This window comes from Mesocricetus auratus, unplaced genomic scaffold (genome assembly GCF_017639785.1).
Source record: "Mesocricetus auratus isolate SY011 unplaced genomic scaffold, BCM_Maur_2.0 Super-Scaffold_100027, whole genome shotgun sequence".
Lineage (NCBI taxonomy): Eukaryota > Metazoa > Chordata > Mammalia > Rodentia > Cricetidae > Mesocricetus > Mesocricetus auratus.
The window spans coordinates 1500166-1523228 of NW_024429208.1; the positions used below are offsets into that span (position 1 = coordinate 1500166).

Here is a 23063-nt window from a genome sequence, read left to right on the forward strand (position 1 = left end):
GGAGAAACGGACTTCCTTACGAGACCAGGGGTTAAGATAGAAAGCAGTGACCCACTGAGTGGATCCTTAAGGGGGCCTCAAGCTACGTCTGGAGGGCCATTCCCAAGGGTAGAAGAGTCCATGGCACTGGGCCGTGGTGGCTCGAGCCTTTAATCCTAGCAACTGGGAGGCAGAGGCTGGTAGATCTCTGTGAGTTCGAGACCAGCCTGGTCTACAGAGAGTTCGAGGACAACCTCCAAAGCCACAGAGAAACCCTGTCTCGAAAAAGAGTCCATGGCCCAACCACGGACACTGAAGGGACACACCCGACCACTAGATAGTGATATCCTCTAACCTCCGGAGCTGCCCTGACCATCGAGGCCGGTCAAGGGATGGTATCTGGGGTGGGAGAGCGTGTTGAACAGGGTAGTCAGACAGGAAGCTGTGTTCCCCTCTAACCACTGGAAACTGGAAGCCTAGAAAGAGAATGACTGGGTGCTCAAAGAGCTCCGATGCTAACCCCATGTTCTCCAGACCCTGCAGGAGTGAGTCGTCCCTGCTACACTAACTGTGCCCCTGTTGCTCCTGGGGGCTGCCCTGAAAGCGCCTCCCTTATTGACAACCCCTAGCAGAAACTGAAGCGCTTAGCAAATCTGCAACATATTTTCAGACTCCACAGCAAGGAGCGGCCCATTTCACTCTCACCCATGCCAGGATCTACTAGAGGCCATTAAAAAAAATCCTCCAGCTTATATTGAGGTCAGGTCTATGCACAGAAAAATACCAGGTGCTCCTTTCTTAGACCCACGATCAGAGAGACCCCAGTAAGGGCAGTCTACGGGATGCTCTGCCGATGACAGCCACCTGTGGACTACAAACACTGGAACATCTTCCAGACCTTGTCTCCCACTCCGGAGCATCCTCTTGGGATTTTACCGACCTGGTGTGGGTGCCTGTACCTTCTCCTTTCTCAGTAGGACCAAAAGAGGAAGGGAGAACTTGTTCAGATTAGTGAATCATCTTCCCCATATAAAATCCATCTCGAACAAAACAAAAATAAACATTTAACTTTCTTTACCCCTCAAGTTTATAATCTGTAAGCAAGCTCAGCACTTGGGCTGAGCTATTTACCACATGCACCTGTGATCTAGAGAAACAGAAAAATGAGCCTGGAGATGCCAAGTGGAAACAACCCCAGCCTCCAGCATCAGGCTGAGCTCCCTCCCGCAGTTTCTGCCAGCAGCCTGGCCAGAGTCTGACCCTGGGCTGCTGCAGTCTCCGTGCTGGGGATGGAACCCGGGGCCTTGTGCATGTCTAGGCAACCCTTCAACCCCTGAGCCCCTTCCACAGCCCTACAGCATGTTCCCCACCCCACTCCCCCATAAACCATCAGACCCTGGAAGCTCAGTGTCTTCAGGGGGCCAGGGGAGAGCACCACAGGCACACACCATAGGGCTGGGGTGGTTCCTGGGGTGAGGAGACCCTGGTTTAGAGGATAGGGTATGGGTGGGGAGGCCACTTGTCCTGCTAGCTCAGCGGTAGCTACATGGGTTTGAACAAACAGCAAAAGCCCCTCTGGGTCCAGCATCCAACAAAACCTTCCTAGGCCCACGGAACGGCTCACCTGTGGCTGCCTCCACTTGAATTTCAGGCCAGTTTGCCATCACTTTCCTCTACCTCCGAAAACCCCAAGTCTGCTTTGAATTTTTCCTAAGCTACAACAGCTTAGGAAGCAGAGGCAGGCAGAGCAGCTCTTCGGAGAACCCAGATCTCATTGCCTGTAACTCCAGCTGAAGCCTCTTGCCGAGGCACGGGCGCACTAATTCAGGCCGGCACGCACAGATAAAAAGTTAAGCAAGTCTTCCCTGCCCCCACACAGCCCACCCCCAGGTGCCAGCACTTAGCTCAAGCGCCTGAGAGTCAGGAAGCTGAGGACCTGCCCCATGGCCCTTTCTCAGGTGCGCTGAGTGGCGGAGTGTGGCCTCTCCAACCCTCCTCCCCAGGGCCTCGGAGTCTGGTTTGTTCTGTCTCCATTTAAGAGTGGTTTGCTTAACTCGCCACCCTGGCTCTCATGAGAGAGATCTCCGTCTAGCCAGGGACCTCAAAGTGGCCGACTCCTTGCTCCTGGTGGAAACAGGACTGACCAGGGCTCCCATCAGCTAGTGTAGGTCAGGGTGTCCCCTTGCTCGGAAAGGGCCCTTGGAGTGTTAGATGAGCGTGCTGCTTCCGAGTCCTGGTGATTTTCAGCCAAGTATATCCTACCTTGAAGTCTTCTCAAATCCTGCACAAGATGTCCGATAAATGTAAGGGGGTGCTGCTGGCCATGGAGGGGCTGCTGAGCGTATCCCCTGGAGAACTGAACATCGGAGAAAGACAGAAAACCAGGCAGCAGACTCAGGGAACTAAACGGAGCTGGCTTGGGTATTATATAGGGTCCCTGGGTCCGCCCCCTTTCACCTATTGGCCCTGTTTAGAAACCCCACCCCCTTGTTTCCTGCCATTTCTCCTTGAAATATCTTCTGGGAACAAGAAACCACGGTGTAGCCCAGGACTTTAATCCCAGCACTCGGGAGGCAGAGGCAGGCGGATCTCTGTGAGTTCGAAGCCAGATCTGCAGAGTGAGTTCCAGGACAGCCCCAGCTGCTACACAGAAAAATGCTGTCTCAAAAACGAAAGAAAGAAAGAAAGAAAGAAAGAAAGAAAGAAAGAAAGAAAGAAAGAAAGAAAGAAAGAAAGAAAGAAAGAAAGAAAGAAAGAAAGAAAGGGGGAAAAAGTCTCCATCTCAGTGAGACTGCTTTCATTTTCCTTGTCCACTTATGTTCCTCCAGCTTCCCCTCAAGCTACGGTGAACCCCAAGGCATTATCTCCACTCTACTGTTCTAGGAAAAGAATCTGGAAGGGACACCCTGGTGACCTCAAGTCTTGAGCTCTAGGAGCTAGGCAGAAGAATTGACGTCTGTCCTCTCCTCAAGCCTGAGTCCCCAGCTGGTCTGGAGTCTGCACACCTGACCCACGGGGGCTTCCTCCTTACTGGTGCAGTCCAAGAGCAAATCTCAGAACACTGGGGTCCACTGGAGACCTGAGGGTTAGCTCTCCTTGATGCTACATGTCCCGGGACAGTTAGAAAGAAAGAGGCAAAGGTGAAATTTCTACTCCTGCTTCCTTCTCTTCTGTGGCTCCTCATCTTAGAGATGTTCTCTCTGGAGTGTCCCACACCTCCACAGGAGTCAGCTCTTAGGTGGGGTGATGGTGGCATGGGTGGGGACAGGGAAGGACAGTGGCAGTCATCTCAACACTCCCAAGGGGTCAGTCAAGTCTAGGCTACAAGATTTAGTCACTGAGAAGCCAAGATAATTTATCTTGTTTGTTTTTGAGACAGAGTTCCACTATGTAGTCCTGGCACTCGCTCTGTCCACTAGGATGGACTTGAACTCAGAGATCCACCTGCTTCTGCTGCTAGGTTGAAAAGTGTGAGCCGATAAGCCCACCTCAAGATAATCTTGAGCGAGGGAGTCAGGTAAAAACAGGAAGGGGACTCTGGATCTCCCGAGAGGATTTGAACCGTTAAGGCTGGGTTCCTCCTCTGGCATCCGTGTGTCCCAATGCGCCCCCTGCAGCATGACAGGCTGTGCGTGTGTAACATCCCTCCAGAGTTTACCCACAGTGTTCTCAGAGGAGTCCTAGGATACCGGCATTGCTGCCATCCCCATCTTGCGGGTGAATAGAAGCTTGGAGAGCTCCATCCCCCCAGGACACCTGTAACCCCAGGTCCACACGGCAGGCGTCACAGGCTCCTCCAGCGGCTGCCTCCCTCCAGCACTGACACTTGCTGGCTCTTTCTCAACTGCGCCCGCCCCTCACTTCCCTCTGCCCTGCTTTCCACCCTGACCAACCCTGCAGGCCACACAGGACCCTGGGCCAATGGGCTATGTCCTGATGTTCCGTCCACATTCCCGGGGGGTCCTGGGCCCCCAGCCCCAAAGCTTAGGACAAGGGGCTGCGACTAAGACCCCACTTAAGCTAAGACATCCGCAGGCTGCCCGGTTTCCTCGATGCTGCTGGACTTCAGGAGAGCAACCCTCTCCAAGCCTGGGTTTTTTTCTTGTAAAAAAGACCATGCCTTTGCAGAGTGTTCCAGGAACACATGGAAAAGCCAGGGACACAGCAGGATAGGCGTTCTGTGTGTGTCCATCCGTCCGTCCGTCCGTCCGTATGAAGTTACCTCACTCCTCATACTCTGTGGTGTACAGGGAGAGTCAACGGGCACCTGTACTCAGCAAACAGGAGAATCAGCCAGAGACCCTCTTGTCCTGTCTGCCCTGTGCTCACAGACCCCACTGGAATCACCACGCCAGTCGTTAGACTCCACGGGTTTATTAGCACTCGGCAGGGCAAGGGCCTGCTGGGTCAAGGCATGCCTCCTCCCAACGCCCACTCCCCGGAGCCTGTGCTCCGAGGCCCACACAGGCTTTGGCTGCCCTCAGGGTCTGCAGGTTAGATGGTGTGGTGGCCCTTTGTGATGGAGGGTCATGTTGGCCCCCGGCGGGAGGTGGAGGAGGATGCAGATCTGGGGGAACAAAAGTGAGTAGAAGACGAGGTATAGACAGCACCCCACTCCCCGCTCGGGCCCAGCCAGCGCAGCAGAGCCCCCCAGGAACTCAGGGAAGCACACAGCACCGCCACTATCCCCTTTCTCAGAAATACCTTTTGGAGCATGTCCAGAAAGCTGGCGTCCTGGGAGGCCTTGGCCCGGAAAGCCTCCGTTAGCTTTACTTTCAAAGTCACCTTTGGCCCTGGGAACCCAGAAATGTGACTCAAGACCCTGCAGTCAGGGTGGGGCTACCCACCAGGGAGGTTCGTCCCACACCCCCTCCAGACTGCCTTTCCCCTAGTGCTATCCCAGATCAGGGACTCGGTACCAAGGAATCCCCTCCCCTCTCTCACCTCCAGCCCTCACCTGCTGCGTGTGAGCTGTCCAGGAGGGCCAGGAGGAGGAGGAGGAAGAGGGACATCGGAGGCCCCATTGTGGCTACCTCACTTCTTAATACAGTGGCAAGATATGTGGAAATGGTGTCCCTTCACACCGGGGCCCTCCTCGGTGCTGGTGTTGGGGGCACCAAGAGCCTCGACAACTGGATTTTCCAGTTCTCCCAAAGTGGTTCCCATGAGCCTGGAGAGGGCCACTCACTGGGTAATGTGGAGGGTAGCTCCCCTCACCATTGTTTGCTTCAGACCTCTGGAGAGAGAGAGAGAGGTGGGGACAAGAGGGGGCCTTCCTGCAGGTGTGGGGCCCCACCTAAGCCTGGGCCCCTCTGAGGTTCTTGAGGGATTAATGATTAACTGTTCTTAGCTGCCATCATCCCTGCCAGAGAAGGGCTCTGGAATGTGGGCCGCTAAGGGAGGCGTGGGTGAGGCCTCACCTGCCCCAGCCAAGAGGCGTCTTTAACATCCCAGGCACAGTGGCTTTCCAGGTGGGAAATCTGGGCCGTGGGGACCCTCCACCTTTGAGGTTTTGTTTTTATTTTGTGCTGGTGAATGTTTTGCCTGCATGTGTGCAGTGCTCTCAGAGTCCAGAAGAGGGTGTCAGATCCCCCCACTGGAACCAGAGTTACAGATGGCTGTGAGCTGCCATATGGGTGCTGGCAATCGAACCCTGGGCCCCTTGGAAGAGCAGCAGGAGCTCTTAGCCCCTGAGCCATCTCTCCAGCTTCTATGCCAGACTTTTTATGTGGGTGACGGAACCCGAGCCCTCATGCCTGCATGGCAAACGCTTTACTGACGAGCTCTGTAATAATTTTTTTTGTTGTTGTTGTTTTTTGAGACAGGGTTTCTCTGTATTGTTTTGGAAGCTGTCCTGGAACTCTCTCTGTAGACCAGGCTGGCTCAAACTCACAGAGATCCACCTGCCTCTGCCTCCCGAGTGCTGGGATTAAAGGCGTGATCCACCAACGCCCAGCCCATCCTATCCATTTAAAAAAAAAAGATTTATTTATTATGTATACAGCGTTCAGATGTGTAGCATTCCAGAAGAGGGCGCCAGATCTCACTACAGATGGCTGTGAGCCACCATGAGGTTACTGAGAACTGAACTCAGGAACTCTAGAAGAGCAGCCAGTGCTCTTAGCCTCTGAGTCATCTCTCCAGTCCTGATATCCTACCCATTTTTCATCGCACTGACATGCCAGTCCTGAGGGAGGAGAGTCTGGGGTGCAGCGGTGACCTCTCTCATCGCCACCATCAGGCTGACCGTCAGCAATGCTCATGAGGGGTAGGGCGGAGATGGCTGAGAGCCGTTTGCCCTCATCTGGAAAAAAACCAAGGTGGCATTGCTGACCTCATCAGTTCTCACAGGTGAGATGTTTAATGTACACAGAGATGGTTGGCCACCATGAGTCACCAGGCTCCAGTGACTCTGCTTCCGACTCCAAGTCACCTCTGTGACTGTGAGATGCCATCTTGGGCCAGGCATGGTAGTTTCTTCCTGTAACCTCAGCACCCAAGCAGCAGAGGCAGAAGGGCAGCCATGTACGAATTTGAGGTCAGCCTGGCCTTCATAGTGAGTTCCATGTCAACCAAGGCACGATACCAAGATGCTAGCTCAAAGAAAAAAAAAAGACAAAAACAATTTAATAGCCAGGCATAGTGGTGTATGCCTATAATCCTAGCACATGGGAGGTAGAGGAGGAAAGATCGTGAGTTCAAGGTCATCCTCAGCTACATAGCAAGAGCAAATCCAGTCTGGGGTTCAGGACACACACACACACACACACACACACACACACACACACACACACACACACGGGGGGGGGGTGAGAGAGAGAATATTAAGTCAAGTAAAAGGAAAAATAAAAAAAAAACAAATTGAGAGGTTGAGAACACTGACTGTTCTCCCAAAGGACCAGGGTTCAATTCCCAGCACCCACACGATGACTCACAACTGTCTGTAACTCCAGCTCAGGGGCTCCCATGGTCACTGTGCAAAAGTGGTTCATAGACACACATCAGGCAAAACACCCATACACACATAGTAAAGCAAACTTAAAAGAATGACATGTAGTGAATTATTTAAAAAAAAAAGAGAGGTGCTGGACGTTGGTGGCGCACGCCTTTAATCCCAGCACTTGGGAGGCAGAAGCAGGTAGATTTCTGTGAGTTCGAGGTCAGCCTGGTCTATAAGAGCGAGTTCCAGGACAGCCAGAGTTGTAACATCGAGAAACCCTGTCTCAAAAAAAAAAAAAAGAAAAGAAAAAAAAAGAAATAAAACCAAAACGACACCCAAACCGAGAGGCCTCTACCTACACCACGTTCCTCTTCTCTAGACACCTGGGTGGTCTGTGAGTTGTGGCCAAAAGTGGGAAGAGGGTGTTTGTTCAGCAGCGCTGGCTGAAGCTTATTCTAAACAGGAATCCTTGCCCTTGGCACCACTGACACATCAGGCTGGACGGTTGGTTCTTCAATCTGGAAGGTGTTCCGAGCCACACAAAGGGCCAGCAGCCTTTCTAGCCGCCTCCTGCTAGATACCGATACTGGATACTGCATCTCACAAGGATAGCTCCCAGAATTGCCGCATCCCCCCAGGGGAGGCAGAACTGACCCTTCTCACAGCGTGCTGGGGACCTTAGAGGAGGAATGGCAGAGAGGATCCGTGGAGGGGGAGGAGTCCCGACGGAGCCTCAGGGACTCCCTTTCCACATCCTGCGGGCTGCGCTGTCCGTGTCACAGCCTGCCCCGTTCTGAGCCACCAGGCTCAGGCACAGCTGCAGAGGCTCATTAACCTCCCATTAATTGCGCTCATGGGCAGGTGGCTGCTTCTCCCCTTTCCCCGATCCAGCCCTGCCTAAGGGCGCAGCGCCAGTCATGCTAATACTATAGCCCTCATGAGCCCCAGGGGCCCCAGCTGCGGGGCCTCCTACCTGAAAGACCTCAGGGCTCTCCATCACCCTCTGCTGCTCACTTCCCTCGGGGAGCAACAGCCCTGCTTCCAACCCACCAGGAGACTCGCAAATGTTTAGGGTGTTGGGGTTTGAGCCCCACGGCCTTGTGCATGTCAAGCAAGCGCTCTCCACCGAGTCACAACCCTGACGCTGGCAAAGGAGCCACCGACTGGCTGTCTCCTGCATGTCAGGCATTGTCGGGGGTTATGGGTGTGATGGGGCAAAGGCATTGATTGCCAGGAGTGCCCACGGCGTAGGAGGCCTTCAAGTAGAACGGCTTTAGGGAGGGGTGGGGGCTCCTCTCTCTAAGAGCCCCCGTGGGGCTGGTCTCTAAGCTGATGTTTGCTTTAGGTAGGGAGTGAGTGAGGTCTCAGGTGCAGGGTTAACGGAAGGAGATGTGCAGGTGATTCCCCCTGGAGCCCCACAACTGAGACCTTTCAATGAGGAGAAAGTGGGGGCGGGGTGTTGAAACGTCTAAAAGTAAGAGGTGCACATTTCCGAGCAGGGGTAGATGCAGCCGCTGGGCTTGGATGGCAGGGGAGGGATGGATGGGAAGGACAGATGTCCCCAAAGGCTGAACAAATGATGACAGTCAGTCTCAGGGGTCCCCGTCACTGTCTGAAAGCAGCTGTGTCAGTGTGCAGCGGACCCTGTGAGGGCTGCCCCCTCGTCTGCTCTTTCACCCGGTCTTGGGGACACTCCACCCAGGGCAGAAAGCGTGGCCGTGTGTGAGTAAGGGGTGTGGGGCTGGATGACGACAGAGAGACGGGAGGGTTAGTTAGTGTGTGCCTCCTCCCAGAGCCGGGACCCGTCCTGCGCCCTGTCCAAACCTTCTAGAACATGAGCTTTGGCTCAGAGCCTGCAGGCCACCCCAATACAAGCCATTCCTTCTGCGGGGGCTGGATAAGGAGGCAGGCTGGCTGCCCCACCCAGATCGTTTCCATGTCCTCCAGATCCCGGCCCTTTGGTGGAACCCAGGTATACCTAGCGCTATGACACAGCTGCGGTCTCCCATTATCAGGGCGCCCCTGTGGGTGGGGCAGCTCCATTTGCTTAAGGCTTACCTCAGAACAGCCTCAGCCCCCATGACGTCAAACCTGACCCCTTATAAGATGCAGGGCCCCCGGCCCGTGGTCCTTCAGCAGCCTCCCAGCTCTGACATGGCTCAGCTGACCAGTGGCTTCTGTTCCACTTTTGGCTTCATCTGCTGCCTCCTCTTCCTTCCAGCTTCTTGGGAGGCAGGTAAGATGCCGAGAGGTAAAGGGGTCCCCACTATATGGGGGGGTAGAAATCACGAAGGGTCTTATTTCTCGGTATCGGCGGGGTTGGGTGCACTCACTCGCAGAAACGAATGACGGCGAGCGGCGTGGATGGCCGTGAAGCAGCCTAGAGAGTCCACGACATGCAGGAGAGGGATCTAGATCCTGCTGTCTCTTTTGAGACAGTCTGAGGGGCTACACCAGCTCACAGCCTCAAGCTTGCATAAAGACACTGTGTGGACTTCAGTTCTAGGGGGACAGGCGAGGGAGGGGGCACATACTGGGCACAGGAACCCACTGATGCTCATGGTACTTCATCTCCCACCGTCTCCTTAGTCTCCCAGAGGGTCCATGATACCCATCTTCCAGGGGAGGGCAAGCTTTGTGGCCAAGAAAGAGCACAGGGTGGTCCGGAAGGTTCTATACAGACCCAACCCGGCTTTTCAACTTGACCCATCCATTTAGCTCACCTGTCAATGGTACAGCAGGAAGGATGCTGGCAGCCTGGGCCAGTGGCTGGGATCCAACCTACTCTGCACCAGGCATGGTTTGACCCTCATGACGGCTCAGTGAGGTTCTGTCCCCATCTGATAGGTGGAAAACATCCCAAGGCTTGGATAAGAAAAGTTTGCCTCGCATAGATGTTAGGGGAGTGGGTGGCAATGCTAGGTCTATTCACTAGTTAAAAGACAGGGAGCAGAGATGCCAAATGCAGGGGCGCTTTGAGGCGGTCTGGGCATCTACAGGAGGGTCTTTATCACGTAGAAAAAAGTGCTGAGTCCCCACATCTCTAGCAGATGTGAGACCCCAAACCTGAGATCTGGGGGTGGCTGCTTCTGGGACATAGTGAGCAGCCTCTTCTTCCAATAGGCCCAACTAGGGGTGGACCTAGGCCGGGGCTCCTGCCCTGAGCTCAGGGTCTTGCTGGGGTCCCACGGGATGGCAGGGCTGGGAGCTCAGACTCTTTCAGCGCCTCCGATAGACCTCTACCATGTGCTCTGTCGGCACCCTGAGCTGCTGTCTCTGCTCCCACCCAGAGGGTCCTGTGGCAGAGCCCTGGAGGCCGCCTCAGCTTCCCTACCTGCTTCTCTTCCCCTGTATCAGCCGAGATCCACCTGGGTGTCAAGCCGCTGCACAAGCGGAACAAGCCCAGCAGGGGGCGCAGGGGAGCAAGCTCGCCCTAGTCACCTGGAGATTTGCATCAGGACAGAAGGCAGGGTGCTGTAGTAGTGACGGGTGTGGTCAGGGAGCGCCCTCGGAGCTCTGGGGTGGAGGGCAGGATGCTGGGAGAGACTGGAGGGTGCGCAGGCACGTCTGAGCCAGACGGTGACAAGTCGGAGAGCGGGGGGCGCAGGCTGCGCCAGGGAGGGACACACGACGGTGTACAACGGAGAGAGAAGTCAGGGGGGAGAGAGAGGAGACCACTCAGGGTGGGTGAAGCCCCCTGGACTGTGCTGGCCCAGCCTCTATCCACAGGGCCTGCTGGTCCCCAGACTCAGGCAGGGCACAGAAACTCCAGAGCCTGCCGGAGGAAGTCCCAGAGAATCAGGGGCAGCACCCGGATTAAATCACAGCAGGGAGGTTCGGGCAGGGGAAGGTGGGAACAGGGGCTGGGGATGCAGCTACAAGGGTAGACTTCTTACCACGCATGCTCGAAAGCCCTGAGTCAGGCTGGAGAGAGTATGTTCGAATAATACAGCATGTAGAAGATTCCTGCTAAGATGGACTTTTCACAGCGAGGATCTCTGAGAGGGAGGAAGGGTTTGCTCTGTGGTTGCTGCACAACTGTAACCCTAACACGAGGGAGGAAATGCAGGAGGAGGAGAAGTTGCCATTGCTACTGCTAAGGGGGCGTCGCCTCCTCCATGGGATTCCAGTGTCCCAGGTGGAAAACTGGGGGGACTGACAGCTTCTCACAGCCTGGTGAGGCCTGGAAGCAAAACCGTGGGGAAATCAAGTGCCGGGCTTTACCGTGCTAACTTTCTGTAACCATAACAGAATGCCTGAGATACCAACTATGAAGACGAAAGTTTTGTTATGGGTCATAGTTTTTGATGGCTGCGCCCATGGAAAAAAAATGGCCCTGGGGCTCAGAGCCTGTTGCAGCCCTTCGAGATGGGACTGCGTGACAGAGTGAAGCCACTCACTGATTGGTCAAGAACAGGAAAGAGGATGGAAGCCGGTGTCTTAGCAGTCTCTCCAAGGGCATGCTGCCATAACCTAACCTCCTTTTGTTGGCCCCGCCTCCCGGTAGTGACAATCTGGGAGCATTTAACTCCTCTGGGGGCAATCTGGCTCTATGCTGTGGAAAACGGGGCTCCCGATCACTGAGAAGCCAGTGCTGTCAAGGGAAGGGGGATCGGACCAACCCTGAGGCCTCCCCCTTGCACCTGTAAACTCGGTTCCCTCGTGGGACGTGGGCATCTCTAGTCTCCTCACGCCCTTGTCCTCTCTTCCCACGCCTCTCTCTAGGACTGAATCCCTAGCCTTCAGCTGGGAAGGTGGGCGGGTCTCAGTTTCCCATGACCGGGAATCAGTCCAGATCCTTGGTGCCACCCTGAGCCAAACGGTGCTGGCAACCTCAGCCGTCTCTTCACTCCCTGGTAACCTCCTGTCTCCCGCTCTTGTGGTCAGAACCGGAGACACAGCTGTCCCTGTCCACTTGTTTCTTCCTTGAATTAAGGCGCGCACCTGATAGAGGTGTGTTTTCCTTCACACCCTGTCCCTAAACAGAACCCCTCCCAGAATCCAGCAGACTCGCTCTCCCCTGTCAGGACCTGCGAGGAGAGACCATTTTCTGCCAAAAGAATCACCCTCATCTGCTCCCAGACATGTGTCCAAAGAGGGAGGCCCAATGTGGGTGGACCACGGGGGCCGGATGCCTCCCTCCACTCAGACCAGACTCCGTCACCAGAAGGGAAGTTTCACGGTTTCCCTCCCAGTCCTCTTCCAGCCTTATCCTCCTCTCCACCTGAACAGTTCTGCCAGGAGTCTGCCTCAGTCTCTCACATTGTCACATTTGGAATGGAGCTGGAGTGTTGCGGGAACACAAGGGTTTCCTTTCCTCCAGCTCCTCCTCGCCGAGGGGTCTCCGGGGAGAGGAAGCGAAACGCGATTGGAGGAGTTGACGTTTTTTGACCGCGAATGTGTCAGCCAATGGGGGGACCACAAGAGTCCAGGCAGTGCCCATGGGGTGAGAGGGAGAGACCATGTCAACCAAACCAGAGCCAACTAACTAGATCTAGAGCCAAGAGAGACTCCAGAGGCTGAGAGTAAAGCTGAGGAATGGATGTGGGGAGGAAGAGGCTACATTTTTGCTCAAGGTACAGTTTGAGCAAGAAGTTCAGCGGGTAGAGGCGGGAATGGGGTTACACAGTGTGGTATTCTAACGAACCTTCCCGAGCAGGCATCCGTACATCCCAAGGATGCCTAGCACAGAGGCAGGAAAGATTTTAGGGAAGTGTCTTATCTGTCTGTCTCTCCACAGGTGCTAACACATTCCAAGGACCTCAGAAGACTGGTGAACCTTCAACACCTGACCATTTACTCACCCTAACCCCAGGCCTTCCTCACAGGTCTCCTTCTGCCCATGCTGATCTGGACCCAGGGCAACGACCTTCAGCCCTTCCTAAGTCTACAGTAACCCAGAAGCCAAAAAAACCGTGCAATACAGTACGCTTTGCCAAACCAGTCCATAAACCCATAGACAACTCCAAAGCCGCAGATAACCAAAACACCACTGCTCATCATGAAATGACTCCCGCTGTGGAAAAGAATGCCAGCAGCCAAAGAAGAGACCCAATGACCCGGAATGGGCGTTCGGCCGACGACCCCAAATCCACTAACACAGAGAAAGCATCAGGGGGAAGCCAGTCAACCTCAGCACCCAGGAGAAGAACAACTTGTAAGTCCACAACGAGCAAAATCAGAGTAACGAGGAACTCGGATACAGCATCGAGACCTGTGGACACCAGCACTAGGCAAAGGACCACCTCATACAAACCCACAACTCCTTCCCATGACTCAGAGCTCAGTAGAAAAACCACACCTTCCTCAGGAAAATCCTCAGGCGCTCCAAGGACCTCACACAGGACTCCAAGGACCCCAGCAACAACAGAGGCTGGAGATCACAGGACTCCCTTTACCTCAGACAAACCTGTCCAAATAACTACAGAACACACCAAAGAGATCACATCAGCCGGTGACAAGACCACAAGAACCCAAGTGACTCTGGAAGATCATGAGGGAGAGAATATATCAACCAGTGACAGGACCACAGGATCCCATGCAACAGCCACTCAGTCTGAAAGAGAGCCTCAACCAGCCAGTGACAGGACCACAAGATCCCGTGCAACAGCCACTCAGTCTGAAAGAGAGCCTCAACCAGCCAGTGACAGGACCACAGGAGCCCAAGCAACATCTACAGAGCATGAGGGAGAAACCATATCAGCTAATGAGAGGACCACAGGAACCCAATTGATGCCTCTAGGACCTGATACTACACCAGCCCAGGTAAAGACCACACGAGTCTCAGCAAAGTCTACAGAACACCCAGAAGAGGCCGCACCAACCCCCCAGGAAGCCACACAAGACTCAGAAAGTCCCACAGTATTCTGGAGGAAGACCACACCAGCCACTGTGGCCATAAGAACTACAGGAAACCCAGAGAAAACAGTAGCAGTCTTGGCGACCACAGGACCTCCAGCCAGGACCACAGAGGGCAAGTCTACTGCTCGCTCTCCTCATTTCCATAAAACCGAGACCACACGCCGGGGACTCCTCGGCTCTGTGACAACCAGAACGGACCTGGGACCCGTCCCTTCAGAAACCCAGCACCCCCAGCAGAGCAGCCACAGTTCACCTGGAGGCCTCCATGCTGCCGGGGCAAGCAGGGACGGCAGTTCATTCCCTGCGTGGGCCATAGTTGTTGTGATCCTCTTGGCGGTGATTGTCCTGCTGATTTGCATTGGCCTGATCGTTTTGGTAAGGGCGGTGGGGTGGGCGGGGGTGGGGGTCAGAGACCGAGGAGAGGCTAAGGGGTCGGAGGTAGAGAGTTAGAGTTGGGGTGGGGTGTGAGATCAGCCGAAAACCAGCAGGTCCAGGAGACCACGTGAACGGTTGGAAGAGAAGGTTGCAGCTGAGATGGAAGGGGTGTGGGGGGGGGGGAAATGGGGGTCTGCTGCAGTCTTGGGTGTGAGGGTTTGGATGGAAGGACAAGGGGGACAGGGCAGGAGGGGGTTGCGAGTGGAATCCGGGACTCTGCATTGGATCCAGGTCTGGGATATGGACCGAGGCTTGAATAGGCTCTCGGACAAGCAGAAGGTGCAGGGTCAGAGAGGAAGACCCCAAGGGTGGCTGATGAGATCAGACAGAGGGTGGTGAGCTTTACCCCTTTCTCTGCCATCTCAGGTCGCCTGTGCCTGGAGAACGCGCCGTGTGCCGGCCCAGGACTCTGAGGATTTCGACCCTGAGGACAGAGGGGGCCGCAATTCCTACCCCGTCTACCTGATGGAGCAGCAGAACCTGAAACCGAACCAGATCCCTTCCCCTCCGTGACCTTGAGACGTGCATCCCCCCAACTCCTCCAGGCTTCGCCCCTTTCCTGGAAGATGAATTCTGCTTAGAGACTCCAACTTCCGGGACTCAGGAAGAGCAGCAAAAGCTGACAGATAACAGCTGCAAGCCCTGCAGGGCCGGGTTTTCCTAACGGACTGGTTGAGGAGCGAGGTGTCGAGGAGAGGACAGGGCGTTCAATGGACAGCGGGGGGGGGGGGGGGGGCAGGGGGCGGGGCCGGTACAGGACTCTGAGTTCTGAGAGGCGTGGCTATGTGAGGCGTAGGCGCCTTGGAAGAGTGAAGAGGACCCTGGGAGGCTCGAGGGATGGAGGCAGGGGCTCAGGTTTAAAAACTAATTTATCGTAATTCTGTCTACCACCCCGCCGCACACTCTTCTGAATTCCCAGAATACTAGATCTTATTTTTTTAATAAAAAAAAAGGACTCATGAATAAAGGAAGACCGGAGTGTTTTCTTTCCCATCCTCTCCATTGCCTGGAGAGAGAGAGAGACAGAGAGAGACAGAGACAGAGACAGAGAGAGAGAGACCCCCCCCCGCACACACCCAACCCTGCAAAGATCACAAAACAACTCCTCCTTCTCCGTGGTTCTTCCCCGCCTCGTTGTGACTCCCTTGGTTGTCCTGGATGTCTGCGGCGGGTTTTCTGTTTGAGGGCTGGGTACACACAGAGAGCGGGGTTTATGTTGGCCTGCAGCCTTGCCCACCCGCCTCGCCCCCGACCTTCCCTGGTGATGCACTCACTCCGCAATTATTCCCGCATCTTTCACCAAAAGTCGGCGCCGATTTCCTCTTGCAGAATCAGCGTCTTCTCCCCCAGCGCGCCCCCTGTCCTCACTCTCCCACCGTGCTCTGACTTTCCAGCCTTATAGCAGGTAATCTCGGTGCGCTTTGGGGCTCCTTTCCAATTTATTCCATCCTTTAACCTGGTATCGACGGGGCGGTGCGCCCTCTGCTGGACGTCTGTAATAAAGCGGGATGCATTTGTAAGGTACAGATGACTCCAGACTCCTTGGACTCTCAGGGGGGAAGAACTGAGTCCCTGGTCCCGCGACCTTGGTGGGTGACCCTGGACAGGAGAGGTTGGAGGGCAGGACAGGAGTTCTTTGAAGGGCCAGAGAGAGGAGACAGAATTTCTATTGTTTCTAAAATGGTCATTTCTGGGATTAGGTAGAAGCTCAGTTCAATTCATCGTAGCTTTATCTGCGCACAGTGACAAAGGGAGAGGGGTGGGGAATTCAGTGTTGATAAGAAAGTTTTTTTTAAGACTCTGTGTGTGTGTGTGTGTGTGTATGTGTGTGTGTGTGTGTGTGTGTGTGTGTGTGCATATGCAGTTACCCTCAGAGGCCAGAAGAGGGCAGCAGATTCTCCTGGCCTTGGAGTTATTACAGGAGGTTGTGAACCGCCCAGTATGGGTGTTGAGAACCAAACTCAGGACTCTGTAAGAGCACTGCTAGCTCTTAACTGTTGAGCCGTCTCTCCAGCCCCAGAAGCAGCATTTCTAAGCACCCAACATCTACAGTTTGTTGATATAAAGACGTATATGACGAGGTGCCTGCCTGAGACAGAAATGAGGAATGCTAAAAGACTTCCGCAAGAGTCACCACAGGAAGTGCTGTGCAGACAGAAGTGCTATGTAGGCAAAAGTGCTATGCAGATTAAATAACCTGGGTAATTAAACCAGCATTTACAAGCTGCTATGTCTCTCTGTTAAGATGCCAAAACCGTTAAGTACCACGGAACCAGCCCATCACCCACATAGCCTTGATGTCCACTGATCCTGAAGAAAGGTGGCTGACTAGACACTCAGTGTGCCACAGGCCTTCCAGCCAGACTCCACAACAGGGTCATTATCTGGCCACTTTTCTTTCCCACATCTCTAGGCATTAGGAAGCCTCCCCCCCCCCAAGGTCAGAATCACAGCCCTGACATTGATGGTCCTGAACTATCTGAGCTGCTTCTGGACAGACAGTCTCTCTAGATGTCCCATGGAGGGGACAGGCTCTGCTGGGAGCAGTTGGCAGCTGGGCTTCAGAAAAAGGATACCTGGGGGGCCAGAGGGACCCAGACGTAACTCTCTGGTGAAGCCTGTGTCAAGCAGGGTCTCCTGGAAGAAGGAAAGGGTGTGTGGTTTCTGGTTGCCTGGGCAGATGCGACTTAGCAGAGCCGTCCGCACACAGTGAGTGACCCTGGGCTGCCAGTATGCTGACCAGCTGAGCCCCAGCCTCTGAACTGGAGTCATCCCATCTGGATGCTAATAATGATAATTATTTCCCCCTTAGAGCCTTGGATCCAGCTGAGCACAGCTCCCCTGGGGCTCCAGTCTCTCCTCACTAATTATTACTCTGAAACCACAGGGAAGTCCTTTAATGAGCTCCGGGCTGGACCCACAGGAAGCATAACTCCGTAATGAGCAGGTCTGAGGGGAATACCTCCTTTTCCGCATGCCTGTGTCCTTGTGCCTCCTAAGGGTCACTTCTGGAGCTTGGGGTGCCTAAGACCCAGAGGGCAGAGCCTAGGCACCACGTCAATTTGTCTGCAGCAGCCCTCCCTTCCCCTGAGGCTCCTCCCTGTGGGTGGGCTTGGATCTCTTCTGTGGAAACAGCTGCTGTGATTCTGGATTCCCTTCTCCCAGCATGAGATCTACTAGGTCAGTTTCTGCCCTAATCACAGGTGGGCTAGCCCAGATTTCTCTCCCACAGCCAAGCCAAACACACCAAAGCTACCCATTGTCGGTGCTGTGCATCCACGGATACTGGCCTAACCCTCCCAACACACCAGGGATCCTTCCTTCCCTCGAGCTCTGAAATGACCCAAGCTCACCCACGGTCACCTAGCTTGCCGTCACAGTACCCTTGCCTCCCACAATCTCCACGACGATGTCGGCACACGCTGCGCTTCCACCACGCTCTCTGAGACCACCACCGCACCCATTTCAGCCTCCCAGACTGTCACACCCTCCACCACAAAGTCTGTGCCAACGAGGTCCCCAGCACGCTTCCTGAAACCACCTTAGGGCTCCCCCACCACCACTTCTGAGACTGTCGGTTCCTCTTCTGCAGGTTCTGTGTTCATGTTGGCTTCCAGCCCACTTCCACTAGCAACCCTGGGCAATGGCAGCGTCTTCCACAGGAACTAGAGCACCTGATGTGATCACCACCGATTCCATTTCCATGATCCTGGAAGGGACCACACACACACACACACACACACACACACACACACACACACACACACCTGCGCGATCTCAGCAGCTCCAAATGCCTCTCGCCTGAGCATTGTCTATGTGGCGGCAGCGTTGACCTCCTCATCCATGCATCAGGAGGACCAGTGTCTCACTTAGGGTTCCTGTGACTGTGAATGGACACCATGACCACAGCAACTCTTTTCAAGGAAAACATTTTCTTGGGGCTGACTCACAGTTTCAGAGGTTTAGTCCACCATCATCAGGGTGGAACATGGCGGCCCGCAGGCAGACACGGTGCTGGAGAAGGAGCTGAGAGTCCTACATCTTGATCCCCAGGCAACAGGAAGTGAACTGTGCCACTAGGCGTAGCTTGAGCGTAGGAGACCTCAAAGCCCTCCTCCACGGTGACACGCCTCCTCCAACAAGGCCATACCTACTCCAGCAAAGCCACACCTCCTAATAGTGCCGTTCCCTGTGAGCTTATGGGGCCAGTTATACTCAAACGACAACGACCAGACAGTCCATCTACCAAGCGACTGCCTCTCCCAAAGACAGGCCATTTAAGAGAGCCAGTGTCAATGAGCAATCCCCCTCAAACAAACAGCTGGATATTTTCACCCCTGTCCCTCATTACTCTGGTTTTAGTTTCCAAGGCTGTTGTGGGACCGAGTTTCTGCATGGAGAGTGAGCCTATGTGGAAACAGGGGAACCCTTCCTAGTACTGTCAGATACTGAGACATGTCAGCGGGGTGGATTATGACTTTGGTCCTAGCCCAAGTCACCAAAGAACTCAGGAACAAATCTCTGGCCTACCAAGGTCAAGTCCTGCATCAGTAGAAACTATACCAGAAGGTCTAAGGGGCTTCTCACTGGAAAAAGAAAATCACCATTCTAGTATCCAAACAGCGGGGTTTTGGTGACATTTAAATAGATTTATTTATTTATTTTAGTGGTTTCTTTTTTTAATAAATCTTTCTTTTTTAAGATTTATTTATTATGTATACAGTGTTTTGCCTGCACATATCCCTGCAGGCCATAAGAGGGCACCAGATCTCATTACAGATGGTTGTGAGCTACTATGTGGTTGCTGGGAATTGAACTCAGGTCCTCTGTAAGAGCAGCCAGTGCTCTTAACCTCAGAGCCATCTCTCCAGCCCTTTAGTGGTTTCTTGAGACAAGTTTTCTCTATTGCTTTGGAACCTGTCCTGGAACTCACTCTGTAGACCAGGCTGGCCTCAAACCCAGAGAAATCCACCTTCCTCTGCCTCCCAAGTGCTGGGATTAAAGGTGTGCACCATGAATACCCAGCCTAGAATTCATTTTTTAATTTTATTACATTTATTTATTGATTGACTGCAGGAGGCGTCCCGCCTCATGGGCACATGGAGGTCAGAGGAAAACTTGGAGAAGTAAATTCCCTCACGTTGTCAGGCTAGACGGCAGGCACCTTTGCCCACTGAGCCATCTTTCAGGCTCTACAGTGAAGTTTAAATAAATTTACAACAGAACAGGGCTGAGCTTTAGGGGTCCATGGCAGCTCTAGAACTGTGAGACTCAGTTTCCTTCAAAATTGAACAACACAGCACAGACCTACCTTCCGATCGCTGCCTCAACTTCCTTTGGTGATGGGCTGTTACCAGGAACCGTAAACGGCATGAGCCCTTTCCTGTCTAAGTTGCTTTTGTTTGTTTGTTTGCTTTTGAGACAGGGTTTCTCTGTGGCTTTGGAGGCTGTCCTGGAACTCACTCTTGTAGACCAGGCTGGCCTCGAACTCACAGAGCTCCGCCTGACTCTGCCTCCAGAGTGCTAGGATTAAAGGCGTGTGCCACCAACGCCTGGTCTAAGTTGCTTTTGATGGGAGTGTCTTATCACAGCAACAGAATGAAATTGCAACACTCAGTAACGGACCAGGGGTCCTCACTGAACATACCCAGAAGGAGAAGAGATGGGCCAGCAAATCTTCTTCAGGGAGTTGTTGAGTTGACAGGAGAGTGAACAGTGCTAAATTAAAAAAAAAGAGAGAGAGAAAGAGAGAAGTCAGGGGCTGGAGAGATGTCTCAGTGGTTAAGAGAGCACTGGCTGCTCTTACAGAGGTCCTGAGTTCAATTCCCAGCAACCGCATGGTGGCTCACAATCACCTGTAATGAGATCTGGCGCCCTCTTCTGGCACAAAGGTATCATACAGATAGAGCAATCATACACAAAATAAACCTTAGCCAACCACGGTGGTTCACACCTACAAAGCCAGCACTTGGGGGGGCTGCAACCAGATGGACAAAGGTTTGCCGGCAGCCCGGGCTATGTGACATGACCCTAGAAAAGCAAAAACCCACCTCAGTTGACGTAGGAAACTGAAGATCCAGGAAGTAAGAAGCAGCCATGGAATTTGAGCCCAAGGTATTTCTGCCCTGATGGGACCAGTCCAGGTGGCCTGTCCGGTAGTCCCTCATTTAAATCAGGAACCCTTCCTGAGAACACAAACTAAAATGACACTCATCCTTCCTAGAAGGAAATGCAAGTAAAATCACCTGCCTCTAGGCATGGTACAGGGAAGGGTAAGAAACACATACATACCTTGAGAAGCCAACAGTAAGCTCAACAGTATTTAAGGTGACTTCCAGCTGGAGTCATGCACTTGAAAAGACCTCAGTCATTTTTTTTCCCAAGTCAGGGTTTCTCTGTGTAGCTCTGTAGATCAGGCTGGCCTGGAACTCACAGATATCCACCTGCCTCTGCCTCCCAAGTGCTGGGATTAAAGGCGTGCGCCACCACCACCCGGCTAAGACCTCAGTTTCATAACCCAATTTAAAGAATCCTCAAACAGCCATGCCTGTGTGTGCTTGGAAAAATTATCCACCTTCTCTGGGGCAGGTCATTCCTTTAGCTCGGCCTTCAGATAGCATCCACGGGCGACACTCTAAGAGAAACCCACACAGTGTCAGAAATCTACAGTGCAGCCGGGCGTTGGTGGCACACGCCTTTAATCCCAGCACTCGGGAGGCAGAGGCAGGTGAATCTCTGTGAGTTCCAGGCCAGCCTGGTTTACAGAGCGAGTTCCAGGACAGCCTCCAAAGCCACAGAGAAACCCTGTCTCGAAAAAAAACAAAAAAGAAAGAAAGAAATCTTCAGTGCAGACAAACACGAAATAAAGCAGGTCCAAGTCTATGAAGACTTTCGAGGTTAGAAACGTTAAATGTAGGCCATAAAGTAAACGGGTTCCAAATGTGTGTGGTTGGCTCTGAACTCACTATGTAGTCGAGGCTGGTTTTGAACCCTGTATCCTTCTGCCCCTGCCTCCTGTGTCCTGGCTTTTTCCGGGGCCACGTGCTCAGGTTGTACCCCTCAGCTTTCCTTCCATCTTCATGTATTTGTGTGACAATGTTTGGCTGATGGCTCCTAAGCTAGGAAAAACAATAAAGCAGAATTTAAGCGGGGGGGGAGCGCCATGGTGATGTAGAGCCCTACGGTGACATGCAGAAGGCGCAGGGTTCTACCCCCAAGCACCACACAGACACAGACAAGGCGAGAAAGTTGCCGGGTGTGATGGGTGGTACACACCTAGCACAGGGACGATAAGGCGGGGTTTGGGGGAGGGGGGTCCTGTAGTTGGAGGCCAACCTGGGGTACGGAGCAATCACCCCCATCCCCACCCCCTGTCTCAGGAAGCAAACGCACTCACAGATCTCAAAAGGCAGAACGAACGCGCTTACGGCATTCGGGTGTGACCTGGGAGATGAGTCACGAGAGAATTATCGAGGTGTTCCAAGTTCCCGGTTGTGAGCACAGATTAGTCACTTTCAGGCTCTGATCAGCACACAGGGCACAGCTTTCGGAAGGCTGCTGGAACCACAGACTCTGGATTCGCGTCTGAGATCCTTCCTGCCGGCATAGTCTGGATTGGGCTGGCAATTGGAGAGCCACCAGGTTTTCAGCTGGAGAGTTGCAGGAACCTCACTTGTCACCCGAAGGCTGGCTCTTGCCTTAGTCTCAGGAGCAGCCCACCAAGGCCTTCCCCTGCCTTCCACTCCCCTCCCTGTCTCTGAGCCTCCAGTTCAGGGCCAGCTCCCTCACCGCAGGTCTCATCCACGGAGATCCTCCGCTCACCTGCACGCAGACTATCGGGGATGTGTCCCCTCGCACGAAAGCACCTCCGCTCTCACAGGAGGGTGAAGGGCAGGTCAAGATGACGGACCAGTGGCACAGGGTGCCCCTCCCCCCATGCTCCCCAAACCCTCTGCTCATTTTGGATCTGGATCTAACCCTGTCACACCCACCTAGCTGACCGTGTGAGCATACTCTCTGCCGGCAACGTCCAAGCGTCCAGATCAAACTCCACACTCCCAGAGAACCCAAGACTGTCTAAGCCTTCTTCCACTAGACTAGGTCTTCAGACTAAGTCTCCTTCCGTTACACTCGGTCTTCCAAGGTGGGGCCTATACTGCTGAGAGAAGCCTTGTTTGGAAACAGCATGCTGGAAGGATCGATCCTATGTGGGAAAGCTTCAATGGAGGGAGGGGAGAGCCCACGGTTGAGAGTCAAGAGGTGGGACCTAGGGGGAGGTATAACTGGTGTTTTTTTGGGGGGGTCAATGCCTTTCTCATGATGGGGGTGGCCTTTCTTGCTCTGGAGAGAGCCTAGTGTATTCCTACAAAACTTTCGTGTCTCACCGTGTGATCTATTCCGCTCACACGGGCTTCTGCGGTGACCTGATCCACCGTGTTGCAACAGAGCCTTCACCTCAGGCAAGCAGATGGGCTGTCCAGTCTTGGACTTTGCACCTCCCAAAGCATGAGCTAAACCAACTTTTTTTTTTTAAAATAAAGTATCCAGCATCACCACTGTCCTGACTGACTGTAATTGTCAACTTGACACAGCCTAGCATCATCTGAGAGATGTCTGGACGGAGAAATTGCCTAGAACACACTGGCCTGCGGGCAGGTCTGTAGGAAATCATCGTGATTAGTAATTGATGCAGGAGGGTCCGGCCCACTGTGGGCAGCAGCGTCCCTAGGCAGGTGGGCTTTCCCTGTACAAGAGAGCTGAGCGTGGGCTGGCAAGGGGGCCGGAGAGCGAGGCAGGAAGGCAGCCTTTCTCCAGGCTTCTGCTCCAAGCTCCTGTTTGAGCCCCTACG

At 53.8% G+C, this 23063-nt stretch overlaps 2 protein-coding genes and 2 long non-coding RNA genes across 6 annotated transcripts; 1 reads left to right on the forward strand and 3 right to left on the reverse strand.

Annotated features, from left to right (window-relative positions):
* Positions 1–4337: 4337 nt before the first annotated feature.
* On the reverse strand, positions 4338–5119 carry Sfta2 (surfactant associated 2). Its single transcript, XM_005087624.4, has 3 exons — positions 4937–5119; positions 4684–4772; positions 4338–4546 (listed from the first exon to the last, which is right to left on the reverse strand). Exons 1-3 carry the CDS (start codon positions 5001–5003, stop codon positions 4460–4462), a joined length of 243 nt encoding a protein of 80 aa, XP_005087681.1. The 5' UTR covers positions 5004–5119; the 3' UTR covers positions 4338–4459.
* An 889-nt stretch (positions 5120–6008) lies between these two features.
* On the reverse strand, positions 6009–12715 carry LOC121134304. Its single transcript, XR_005871377.1, has 5 exons — positions 10816–12715; positions 10361–10527; positions 9643–9759; positions 7279–9299; positions 6009–6572 (listed from the first exon to the last, which is right to left on the reverse strand). It is a non-coding gene; the product is annotated as an uncharacterized LOC121134304 (long non-coding RNA).
* On the forward strand, positions 8906–14932 carry Mucl3 (mucin like 3). Its single transcript, XM_021223835.2, has 3 exons — positions 8906–9155; positions 12660–14155; positions 14582–14932. Exons 1-3 carry the CDS (start codon positions 8906–8908, stop codon positions 14726–14728), a joined length of 1893 nt encoding a protein of 630 aa, XP_021079494.1. The 3' UTR covers positions 14729–14932.
* A 344-nt stretch (positions 14933–15276) lies between these two features.
* Positions 15277–20955, reverse strand: LOC110339603. Of its 3 annotated transcripts, XR_002381654.2 has the most exons (7): positions 20507–20955; positions 20266–20400; positions 19863–19933; positions 17983–18099; positions 16792–16852; positions 15490–15708; positions 15277–15402 (listed from the first exon to the last, which is right to left on the reverse strand). It is a non-coding gene; the product is annotated as an uncharacterized LOC110339603 (long non-coding RNA). The 3 variants fall into 3 exon arrangements; XR_005871369.1 differs by having other exon boundaries at positions 20266–20955; XR_005871370.1 differs by lacking the exons at positions 16792–16852; positions 17983–18099 and having other exon boundaries at positions 20266–20955.
* Positions 20956–23063: the final 2108 nt, after the last annotated feature.

Bases quoted from the DNA above. Each gene is read 5' to 3' on its own strand.
- Sfta2 (XM_005087624.4), bottom strand. From the start codon at position 5,003: ATGGGGCCTCCGATGTCCCTCTTCCTCCTCCTCCTCCTGGCCCTCCTG. The intron at 4,773-4,936 runs GTGAGGGCTGGA...CTGGGTTCCCAG, and splicing joins GGACAGCTCACACGCAGCAG to GGCCAAAGGTGACTTTGAAA. The intron at 4,547-4,683 runs GTATTTCTGAGA...TTGTTCCCCCAG, and splicing joins TTCTGGACATGCTCCAAAAG to ATCTGCATCCTCCTCCACCT.
- Mucl3 (XM_021223835.2), top strand. From the start codon at position 8,906: ATGACACAGCTGCGGTCTCCCATTATCAGGGCGCCCCTGTGGGTGGGG. The intron at 9,156-12,659 runs GTAAGATGCCGA...GTCTCTCCACAG, and splicing joins TCCAGCTTCTTGGGAGGCAG to GTGCTAACACATTCCAAGGA. The intron at 14,156-14,581 runs GTAAGGGCGGTG...CTGCCATCTCAG, and splicing joins GCATTGGCCTGATCGTTTTG to GTCGCCTGTGCCTGGAGAAC.